The sequence below is a fragment of the Harpia harpyja genome, chromosome 19 (genome assembly GCF_026419915.1).
Source record: "Harpia harpyja isolate bHarHar1 chromosome 19, bHarHar1 primary haplotype, whole genome shotgun sequence".
Lineage (NCBI taxonomy): Eukaryota > Metazoa > Chordata > Aves > Accipitriformes > Accipitridae > Harpia > Harpia harpyja.
Genome location: NC_068958.1, coordinates 18,369,397 through 18,381,153, shown reverse-complemented (window position 1 = coordinate 18,381,153; position 11,757 = coordinate 18,369,397). Strand labels below are relative to the sequence as shown.

Below are 11,757 nucleotides of genomic sequence, written 5' to 3'. Positions count from 1 at the left end.
CTTTCAGCTCAATTACTCAGAGGGAATATTTGGCAGCGAGGTGGACCTACCAGCATCACAGCCCCAGTTGCAAATCCCCCAGGATGGTGTACATCCTTGCCCCGACCCTTCCGACTAACCATGTTCAGGGGAGCTTCAGGAGCATGAAGCTAAGTGACCCCTCACTCAACCTGCAGCAGGCACATCCCTCTCCCTGCTGGGAAAGATGACCCTGCGTTGTGAGAGGGAACTAAGCAGATGGGGTTGATGCAACAGCCAAGCCTCATAAACACCACAAAACCCCATGGTTTTAATCCAACTGACTACAGCTGATGGTTAAATGCCTCCTCCTCCTCCCACCACACACAGCTATGGGGTTGCCAGGACTCAGCAACGTCTTTGCCAGGGTCTTGGCTCCTTTGCCCTCTAGGAGTTGCCTGCTGCGTCACCTTGATGCCAGAGCATTCTTCGTGCTAACCCCAGAAATGGAATGGAAATGTTGCAAAAATCTCCCTTGAATGTTTTGTGTCCTCCCCTGTGCGCCACACCATACCCTGCCCTTGCCATGTGGTCACCTTCTCTCCTTCCCTAATCCCCCTAATTTAGGATTAAACCAAACCAACCCAAATGCCCATGCTGGCAGGGCTCAGCCACACTGGCCTGGGCACAGGGGGAAGAGGAAAGGGGATTTGCTTTCTGGTTTTGAATTTTCGTTACAAGGAACTCTATAAATAGGTCCTTGCACAACTGCGTGTCTCCAGAAGTCAAAACCTTAAGGAAAACAAAAGTCAACAGTTTTTACAGGGTTCGCTAGCCCCCAAACCACGATAAAATATTTAAATCTTAGAATTATTTTGATGGGCTTCTGCTAATGCTGTTAATCAGCAGCACTGTTGCTCCCAGCTCCATGATGGCTCTCAGCAGGGTGAAGGATCCAGCATTGCAAAAAATCAGGTGTTAACCAAATGCTCCGATTTTGCTGGGAGGAGAAATGCTTTTCCGCTCTTTTTATTGTTTATAGGGAATTAATGCTACATTCTCCTTCACCCAGATGCAAAAACAGTCACGGTCTTGAAATGCTCTCCCAGCTCCATCCCTGCCTGAACCCTCACCCCTTACAACAGCCGAACAGCAGCCGCTCCAGCTCTATTTCAATCATCTGTCCCTAACCCAAGGCTGGCTTTTTTTCTCCGAAAACAACTCGGCAGCAGGAGCTCAGCCTGCAACGAGAGCGTACAGCAGCCACAGCACCTGGGCGGGAGGTTATTTTTAATCTGATTCTTAACTACATCTGATGCTTGTGATTAAATAAAGCACTGAACTCTCTGTAGGGTTCTGCGTAGCGAGTTCAGAGCTGCCCAGTTCTCTGCAGTGTCTCTCCCACTGCCATCTGCCGGTCACCATTTAGCAGGGCTAGCGGGGACCGTGACCTAAAAAAACCCCACAGGCAGCTGGTTTCCTGTAAGAGACCTGGTCCTGCTGGGCTCCTGCTGCAGGATTTCAGGGAGAAGGGAAACGCAGAGCAGCCTCGCAGCCTCGCCAAGCAAAGCAGGGGCAGAAGGATGGGGAAAAGGAAAAAGCAAAGGTCCGATCCCAGCATTGCTCCTGTGCTGTGAGTTTATGCCTCGTGAGGCCCTTTCCCCACATGCTGCTCGCAGCTGGGTGATGTTCTGCAGTGAAAATGCTGCAGAAACATGGGATCTGGGGACACGCTATTGTATTTAACTTCTTTCTTTGCTGCAAAGATGAAAAAGTGTGTGTTTGGGGGGTGGGAGAGGCTGGCTGCTGAGCTTCTCGAAAGAGGGAACCAGAAGCGCTCCAGCCGCAGTTTTGATGTCTTTTTTTGGTCCAAGCTCTCTTCCTCTTGCTTTCCTTGCCCAAAAATTCCTGGTGGGGACACATTTTTGCTTTGCACTCAGCTGGGTGCTCGGGGAGCATTCCCTACGTCATCCTCAATCTCCTCCTTCTGCTGCTTTTACACAGGCTTAAAAATATTAAGTTGCAACCTTGCAAAAACCAGCACCCAGATGCTTTTGGAAAGCCAATAAAAACCTTCAGCACCCCCAGGAGCCACATCGTCTTTTAGCAATTCTACCTAAGCACACAATCAAGAGCATTTTACAGATATAATAAGCAGGCCCCTGGCCTCCAGATCCCCCAGCAAGACACCGCACGCCCCACAACAGACTTTCACAACAGGATTTATTCAGTGCATGCTCTGGGGATGCACAGGACACAGCATTACGGGGGAGGACACAAATATTGGCCTTAAGGTCATTCTCCACCTCATCTGTTTAAGAAATCAAAGGATGCAACAACCAGAGAAGGGACTGTATCTCCTAGTCCCTTCCACCGGTCTGCAAAGCTTGTCACATATTTAAGACACCTTACTGGGAATCCTCAGGTGAAGGGAGCAGAGACATGGGGGAATAAAACACACAGTGTCCCAGACAGCGAAAGTGGTCCTGCAACAAGTCCTGGAACCACCGGTAACCTCTAACATAATTTGTTTGGCTCTCTTGAGCTCAAATGGTACCAGCACACGTGATGACTTGTTTCTCCAGGACCAGGTTCCACCACACGCAAAATATACGTCAACTGGGATCTGTATCTAAATTCAAATATACTTAAGTTATGCAAAGAAGGAAGCCATGCAGAAGAAAGCTGTATGAAGGAGCCGGTAACTCCTCTTCAGCGCTGAAGGTTTTTCTTCTGTGCATGCACACAGGTGCAGGCACACGCGTAAAATAAAGTCATGGCAATGGACTAACTGTGGAATGGGTACATGCAACAGAGAGCAGAAGAGAGGAAGGAGGCAAGTGTTGCAGAGGTGTGAGGAGGAGAAAAGAGTACATCTGGGTAGTACTGGCCATAGCTATACCAGAAACAGGAAGGAAATAGAAATCCTCTCCTGTGGACAAAAAAAAAAAAAAAAAAAAGCCATTCTTTTCGGACAAGAAGGGAAGAGATGACATTTCTTCAAAATTGAGACAAAAAGACACATTAGGAGGGGAAAAGAGCATTTTTGTTGGAAACTCATCCTGACAAACACCAAACCCAACCACCATGTCTCGTCTACAGACAAACACCAAAACCAACGACCATGTCTCATCGCCACTTGGGTTTCCAAGTCATTCTGCTTTCCCTGGGGACATGGTGCGGCGGGGCCTGCCAGCCACACAGGTGGGTGGGAGAGCTCATCACTTCCAGTTTGGAAATGGACCAGAAGCCCAGGCTGGCTGGGAAGAAAGGAGAAAGGTCCAAGGTCACCAGCATTATGGCAGACACCCTCCTGCCCTTGGGTCTCTCAGGAAGGGGACCAAGTTCCCATGGGACCGCCAGCTGCCCCTGGCTCATCGGGGCTGGAGCAGATAAGGCAGCATAAGAAGAGAGTGTGTCAACCTGAATTGTCCATGGTGTCTCCCAAGCCTACCAGGGTTGTGGAACAACCAATGCTGAAGAAAGCCTTGGTGACTGGTGCAGGGACAGCTGAGAAAGACCATTCAAAGCAGAAGGCCCACCAGGATGACACTGGGTAGGAGGAAGAGTGAAAGCCCCAGGCAGGTACTGGGGGCTCCAGCCGTGGGCTGATCCATGCTTGTCTGGTCTGAGTTTGTCTCCGGTTCTTCAGTGTCCGGGGAACCTGCTGGCAGAAGAGAAGAAAACCTGGAGTTACTGCGGAAGATCTGGACAAAAGAGAAACTCCCACTCATGCAGATCCAAGACACCACAAGGTGCGAGGCAGCGGTGCACCGATCCAGCGAAGGCATGACACAGCTGGTGAGTTAGTGGGGAGCAGGCTGTAAACAAAACCATGCTTCACGAATGAGACATCCAACCAGCCCCTTTCAGTGTTAGAGGAAAGAGTGAGGAAAAGGGTTGGTGCCACATACGAGAGGAGGATCCAGAGGACCAGTCTGATACTGGTTCCTCCCAAGCGCTCTCCATGCTGCTTGGGGATCACTGAACATCTGTGTGTCCATGCCAGGACAGACTCCACAATTACCTTACCTGAGAGGGAGGTCTGGAAAGCAGGGCTCTGCCCTTTTTTTTCTTTGGAAGATGATGTTAAGCGCAAGAAGGTAGGCTCTTCAGGGCTGAAAACCACTGACTTTGAGGGGGTTATGAGCTCAGCTTTATTGAAACCTAACTTGATCTCTGGAACAATTTGGCTAAGGGATGGAGGTGGACTGGAAAAGGCTGATTTCTCTTTCCCATCCTCTTTCACACCTTTCTTTGTTTCTGGGACTGATTTGAGGCTGAAGGTTGTGCCCATGCTTCCTAATAAGGCCGGATCCTCTGTAGTTAAGGGGCTAACGGGCCCTCCAGTGTCTATCTCTACTTCTGGAGATACTGTGTAATCCACATCTAACGTGGGCTCAAAGGAAAGAGTTAGCCCAGTTGCCTCAGTAGGATTGGGTCTTTCTGTTTCAGTGGATTCTGGCTTTGTGGTTGTGGCAGTTTTCGGTTGTGTCTTTGCTGTTGTGGTAGGTGCTGGTGTTGTAGTGGTGAGTTTTGGCTTTGCTGATGTTGCAGCAGCAGGTGTTGGCTTGGCTGTAGCGGTGGTAGATGTTGGTGTGGTGGGTGTTGGCTTGGCTGTAGCTGTGGCAGGTTTTGGCTTAGCCACAGTTGTGGTGGGTTTTGGTGTGGTGGGTGGTGGCTTGGCCATAGTGGTGGTTGTGGTGGGTTTTGGTGTGGCGGGTTTTGGCTTGGCCATAGTTGTGGTGGGTTTTGGTGTGGTGGGTGCTAGCTTGGCTGTTGTGCTGGTTGCGGTGCGTGTTGACTTGGTGGTAGTGGTGGTTGTGGTGGGTTTTGGTGTGGTGGGTGGTGGCTTGGCTGTAGTGGTGGTTGTGGTGGGTTTTGGTGTGGCGGGTTTTGGCTTGGCCATAGTTGTGGTGGGTTTTGGTGTGGTGGGTACTAGCTTGGCTGTTGTGCTGGTTGCGGTGCGTGTTGACTTGGTGGTAGTGGTGGTTGTGGTGGGTTTTGGTGGGGTGGGTGTTGGCTTGGCTGTGGTGGTGGTTGTGGTAAGTTTTGGTGTGGTGGGTGTTGGCTTGGCGGTAGTGGTTGTGGTGAGTTTTGGTGTGGTGGGTGGTGGCTTGGCGGTAGTGGTTGTGGTGAGTTTTGGTGTGGTGGGTGGTGGCTTGGCGGTAGTGGTTGTGGTGAGTTTTGGTGTGGTGGGTGGTGGCTTGGCTGTAGTAGTGGTTGTGGTGGGTGTTGGCTTGGCAGTAGTGGTGGTTGTGGTGGGTTTTGGTGTCGTGGTTTTTAGCATGGTGGGCTTTGGCCTGGCAGTACTAGTGCTGGGTGCTGGCATGGTAGGTTTTGGCTTGGCCATGGCTGTGGTAGCTGCTGGTGTTGCGGGTTTTAGCTTGGCTGGGGTTTTCATTGGAAGTGTGGTGGCAGGTTTTGGCTTGGCTGTCATTGTGATGGGTGCTAGTGTTGCAGGTTTTGGCTTGGCTGTGGTTGGGAGCACGGCTGTAGGTGGTGGCTTGGCTGTGGTTGTGGTCGGGAGAGTGGTTGTGGGTGGTTTGGCTGTGGTTGGGAGCATGGTTGTGGGTGGTTTGGCTGTGGTTGGGAGCATGGTTGTGGGTGGTTTGGCTGTGGTTGGGAGCATGGTTGTGGGTGGTTTGGCTGTGGTTGTGGTTGGGAGCATGGTTGTGGGTGGTGGCTTAGCTGTGGTTGTGGTTGGGAGTGTGGTTGTGGGTGGTTTGGCTGTGGTTGGGAGCATGGTTGTGGGTGGTTTGGCTGTGGTTGGGAGCATGGTTGTGGGTGGTTTGGCTGTGGTTGTGGTCGGGAGCATGGTTGTGGGTGGTGGCTTAGCTGTGGTTGTGGTTGGGAGTGTGGTTGTGGGTGGTTTGGCTGTGGTTGGGAGTGGTTTGGCTGTGGTTGTGGTCGGGAGCATGGTTGTGGGTGGTGGCTTAGCTGTGGTTGTGGCTGGGAGCGTGGTTGTGGGTGGTGGCTTGGCTGTGGTTGGGAGTGTGGTTGTGGGTTTTGGCTTGGCTGTGGCTGTGGTTGGGAGCGTGGTTGTGGTTGGGAGCGTGGTTGTGGGTGGTGGCTTGGCTGTGGTTGTGGTTGGAAGTGTGGTTGTGGGTCTTGGCTTGGCTGTGGTAGGCACTGGTGGTGTGGGTTCTGGTTTGGCTGTAGTTTTGGTGGGCGCTGGTGTTGTGGGTTCTGGTTTGGCTGTAGTTTTGGTGGGCACTGGTGTTGTGGGTTCTGGTTTGGCTGTGGTTGTGGGTTTTGGCATGGTTGTGGTTGGGGTGGATGGGCTTGCCTTTGCTGTCACAGGGGCTGGAGTGGTCTCTTCTACAGTGGGTTCTGGTAAGAGATGAAAAGTGCCATGGGTTAGGGCTAGGGTCAGCTGACCTCAACAGATCCCCTGCATTGAGCAGGGCCAGCAGAAATCAGCTGCGGGGTGAAGCAGCAGCTGACCCCTCTCAGGTCACTCTGGGCCGTCCCCCACTCTGGGGTTCCCAACCTGGAGACATCTCATCTCCCTCACACCACCTCCTGCCCCTCAGGATTGGGGCATCCTCATGGGGCAACAATTGCTGGCTAAGGGGGTACAAAGTCCTTGTCCAATCCTCCTCATCTTGAGGCAGCTGACCTGTTTTAGGGGCTGCCATTGCACCTGATGTCTCATGGTCCAGCCCTGGAACTGCTGGTCCAGGGCTTCCTGATAGCTCCAGGAGGGTTCAGAGCCTGGACTTCAGCCCAGGGGTCTGAGTCCCAATAGCCCGTCAAGGAACACGCGCCGCTTTGCTTCACTTACCACACAAGGAGTTGACACAGACTCTGCCCTCGGGACACTGCGAACATGAGGGTCCTTCCCTGTATGGCTTTCGGCCTTTCATATTACCCCTGGAAGCAGAAGATGCCAAGAAAAACAAGGCGTGAGGAGAGGGGGAGACACCCATCCCAAAGAGGGGGTCTGATTCAACTGGAATATCCCAGCCAAGGCAAAACTCAGCATTAATGTAAAAAACAGGTCTTGGTCTCCTGCCACAGACTGTCGGTGCCGTTTACTCAACGGCCTGACCCCAAGGCTGCTAAAACCAGAGGAGACAGCTCCATGGACCAGATCCTTCACCACCCCTTAGAATAGAGCAGTCAATGGGCATTTGGATACGTGATTTTTGTCTCCCTTCTGCTCAAGACCCCTATAAATGTCTGCAGTGACCAGTCACTCTTGTTGGTCTCACCAGCTCCAAGCAAGTAGTCCCCAAGGCTAGTCCCAGGGCTTTGCAAGTGAGCACCCACCTCTCCTCCCACATCCAACCCTTCCTGCTGGTGCAAACGTGCTTCTCCACCCCAGGCAACCGCTGCTGCCATCGGGGAAGAACCAGGCACAGAGAAGGGAGCTGCCATTCGTAGCCTCAGCTACCGCGACATCAGCCTTGGGCAGCTCTCAGAGGGGAGGTCCCTCCCCGGGTCTGTGCCAGGAGCTGAACCAGACCTCAGCAGTCGCAATCACGGGCAAGGATCACCAGACAACCCTTCCTTCCTTTGTGACCAACCCAAGATAAGAAAGGCCTTTCTTGGAATCGCTTTGCTGTTATTTCTGAACAAGACCAAATCCTGCTCTGCTATAGGGACCGAAGGAAGGAAATTTCCAGCACAGAAACCCCATCAAGATGCACCAAGCCATGCGAGGCATGGGACTTACGGTGGGTAATAGTTGCAAACAAGCAGGTACATGTCCTCTGTTTCGATTCCTTCAATCTTCTCGCAAAACTTTGCCCCACAACCGATCTGATGCGTGCTTGCCCAGACCACCTAAGGCAAAGACCAGGGCTGAAAGTGAGGTGACAGGGGGAAGGCAGATGCCCAGATTCCATATCCCCACATTGCTTTAGCATTCAGGATGCTGCCCCTTGCCCCTGTCTGGGCCACCTTGCCAGCCTAGGGCTGCAGCCCACATATGTAAGTGCCACAGCTTTCTTCCCATATAGTCCATCCAGGTAGAGCATCACCATCTCTGCTTTGGTCCTGGAACCCTTCATCCATCCATCCATCCTCATATTTACCACCACCATCTCTGCTCGTCCTTGCTCCCACCCAAGCTGTGAAGAAACACTCAGTCCTCCTATCTCTGGCTAAGACAAGCTGGCACCCAGCTCTGCTGAGTAGCCAAACAGGGCTGCAGAGCTTGTTTAAGAAAGGTCTTCTCCAAAAGGCTGGTCATGGCTGGCACCATGCCCAGGTCCCCCGTATCATTGTGATTCCTACCTGGTTCCCCATCCCTTTGCAAATACTTTGGGAGGAGCTGGGGCTCTGGTACAGCTCCTTTCTCAACAGCCCCATCCCTCCACCCCAGCAGCCTGGTACCTGGGTGTAATGGCCACACATCTGGCCAGGCACACACGTGGAAGCTGTCAAGTTGTAGTATTTCTCCTCCCCATTCCAGTCTTCCACGGCGAATTCTAGGTCCAGAGTTGGGGCCATAGCGAAGAGGTTTTCCCCCCGTCGGCCCCTCTCCTTGTTGTGGTCCCAGATGCACTTCTCTGCGTAGGCTTGAGCAAAGGCCTCCAGCTCTGTGTCCCAGCTCTGAAAGGAGCTCAGCATCAGCATACAGAGAGGGACGCTGGGCTCTCTGACGTACACAAGCACACATACCAAGGAACCCTGGGCTCTCTGGCCACAATATCTCCATTCATGAGTAAAATTCAAATCACTGTTCAACAAAGTCCTCGGAAGAGGGGAGCTCCATAGCAAGTCCCAGCACAAACCAGACCTTAGCTTATAGGTCAAACAGGGGAAGGTCAGTGCATCAGCACAACTCTCACAACCTTGCCCGGAGCATCTCTAACATCATCATGGAGCATCCTCAACTCAGTGTGGAGAAAACGTGAAGTCGGATGGAGGAAGGGAAGAAACTCACCCCGGGTCACGCAGAAGGGGGCCTGGGGACATCCCTCGTTGACCAGGGTGGGGATGAGAGGAGAGCGGGACACATCTCCCCCAGCAGCTGCACAGAGCCTGGGAGCACACGCTCCTGGGAAACCTCATCTGTTCGCCTGGATCTGAGACGTGGCCGGCCGGCTGCCTGCCAGAGCCCCCTCCAGAGCAGCAGCGGTCCCGCCGCCAGCTGAGCCCACCGGCCCATGGTCCCCCACCAGCCACACTGATATGCAGGAGGAGGAGGAGGAGAGGTTTTCTTGCAGGAGGCATACAAGGACTCCTGCGCCGCAGCTGTTTGGACCGTCCTTGAGCCATTTGATGGAGACAGCAGCTTTGCTTTTGCAGCAGGCTGGAAGGCAGCCCAGCAAACAGCGGGTCCTAAGGGGGGACCTACCCGGCCGGAGCCAGGGCTGGATCTGAAGGGGGACAGGGCATGGCCCTGATGCAGGGCACGTCACCATTGGGGTGTCGAGGGGATGTGGACAGGCCCCTGAGCAGCAGCACTGGGGGACTAGGGGGAAGGAAACACTGAAATAGCTGGTTGACTTCCCACCATGGCCCCAAGCCAGGCTGAGAGTGATGGCTGGAAACCCAGTTTGGGGAGTGCACGCTGCTCTCTCTCTGGCACAGAGCTGGGCTCTATAAAAAGGGACTCGCACCTGCAGGATTTGCCTCATTAAAAAAGAAAAGTGGCTTTAGGCTATGTATCCCCCCCCATCACCTAACTATTTCCACAGCAACCAGATCCGTATCCCAAACAGAAGCGCAGGGTGACCTCAGGTGGGCACGCTGCCACGGCAGCAGGTGAACTCCGAGACGAGGACAGCCCAAGCAAACGTCCCGGGAGGGAGGCGAGGACAGAGCTCTCATGGAAAAGGGCTGCTGTAAGCTAAACATTTGTTGTGCTTCAACAAAAAAAAGCCTTTAGCTCTGGACTGCGAGCAGGTCCTGTACATTTAAGCAGAAATAAAGCAACTCTGCAAAGAGGAGTATCTCAAAGCACACGATCTGCAATCAAAGCTTCAGCTGGGAGCAGCAGTCACTGGTTCAGAATTGCTGCCGACTTAAGGACCCTGCGAGACTGTTTCCCTCAGGCTTTCTCTAAGACTTTGGCTCCAAAGCCCTTATTCTCTGAATTTTCTGTGTCTTGCTCTGGTGGGTGTCTGTGGGATCATGGTGCTTAGGGTTCTGGCTCTGTCCCCTTTGAGTCTGAAGTCACTAGTCAGACCTCCTATACCTGAACATAGCTTTTTGTCTCATTTGCCCAGTAAGCTACCATTTATCATCCCACGAAGGTTTAATTCAGTGTGCGCAACTTTGGGGCCAGACAGAGAAGTCTCCTCCAAGCACATTGTGACCGAAAGAGGAAAGCACTCCAACTATCCATGATAAACAGTTGTCCTCCTCCTCCAAGCGCGTTGCAAACAGTGAGAAAAATCACATGTGGTGCAATATAAAATGTGATAGCCAAATTTTAATCAAATCAAGGGTCTAAATAAAACAAAAAGCAGCACCAGCTCAAGAGCTTGTTTTTGCTCCCACTGCAGCCACATGTGACGGTGGGCACTTGACTCAGTTTCCCCAAACAAAATGGGGGATCCCTCACCTCCAGGACAGCCATACACAAGTCATGGTGGGGATTAGCAGAGTGATGGAAAGCCCAAATAACTGAATGACCTGGTGGACATGTTTGAAGTTGACATTCCCTCCTATAGATAAAAGCCCATTCACCTGCAAAGGCAAATAAAATGCACCCGGCGATGCCCCACGCAGCAGGATTCCCCCTCCAGCCCGGGGCACTTGCTCATGGCAATGTCTCACCTGCCTTTCCTCCCCATCACAAGGAGCTCCAGCGGGCCCTCATGTGAGTGAGAGCTGCATCGCTCTCACGCAGAGCATCAGGGGACTCAGATCACACTTAGGAACTTCCAGAAATGATCAAAGACAACTCTCTCAGTGAAAGGAAACTCATCTCTTTAGAGGCAATTTAGGGAACCCCTCCGTTGATACCTAGTTGAAGCCCTACACAAGAATTGCTCTGCCTCCCCTAAAGAAAACCCCTATCCCTCCTAGCATTAAGATCGAGGCTTGCACTACACAAACACCCTGACATTCCCCTGCAATCAAAGCCACTTACCATCTTCAGCATATCCATAGCAGGAGGAGAGACCTGGGAGCGGTATTTATTATGCTCATCCAAGATTATCTTCTTTTCTTTATCAGTCAGGGACCAGCTCAGCTCCAGTACTGTGAGCAACAGGAAAACAGGAGGAAGACCTGAGCTCAGCATCATGCAGCCAGCTTCTGCTCTTAGCAGCCCACGGCTCTGGCAGTCAGATTTAAAGCACCTCCCAAAAGCAAGGAACACCCAACAGCTTGAAGATTGGGGAGGAAACGTATTTCTTTATTAGAGCAGAGTTTCGGAGCCACGCGGTACACACCCATCTCACATATCGGCCTTGATGGAGAAGCAGCAGTGCGGCTGGTGCCAACGAGCACACAGGGTCCACTCCCCGAGACAGACCCTGTGCCTGAATCGTAATCCCTGGATTGACATTTTCATCAAAGTCTCTGCTGCTCCAAACCTCAGACATCCCCTTAACCCTCAAGTTATGGGTCCTTTCTTCTACCTCCCGTCCCTTTTCTCCTAAACTATAATAATAATCCCTAAGCAACCAGCAAAGCCCTGTTTTACAGAAAGGGCTGTCCCTGGAACGCAGCTGTGTCTAGAAACGAAGGCAACAAGATGCAAGTGCTGAGAACAGTTTGCAGTGCAGCAACTTCCCAGCCAGGAGTCAGAGCCCACCTCGTCCAGCCTTGTGTCTGTGCACTGGCTGTGTTGGGGGGAAAGCAGTGTGCAGCTGAGGATCGGCCCCCCCAGGG

General features: G+C 52.5%; 1 protein-coding gene across 1 annotated transcript in view; it reads right to left on the bottom strand.

Annotated features, from left to right (window-relative positions):
- Nucleotides 1-5,158: 5,158 nt before the first annotated feature.
- PI16 (peptidase inhibitor 16) overlaps nucleotides 5,159-11,757 on the bottom strand; it is an 8,898-nt gene continuing 2,299 nt past the window's right edge. Inside the window, 7 exon segments of the mRNA XM_052814863.1 lie at nucleotides 5,159-5,296; nucleotides 5,299-5,517; nucleotides 6,004-6,291; nucleotides 6,746-6,834; nucleotides 7,640-7,749; nucleotides 8,302-8,520; nucleotides 11,012-11,121. Coding sequence (XP_052670823.1) covers nucleotides 5,271-5,296; nucleotides 5,299-5,517; nucleotides 6,004-6,291; nucleotides 6,746-6,834; nucleotides 7,640-7,749; nucleotides 8,302-8,520; nucleotides 11,012-11,121 — 1,061 coding nt within the window. The 3' untranslated portion in view covers nucleotides 5,159-5,270.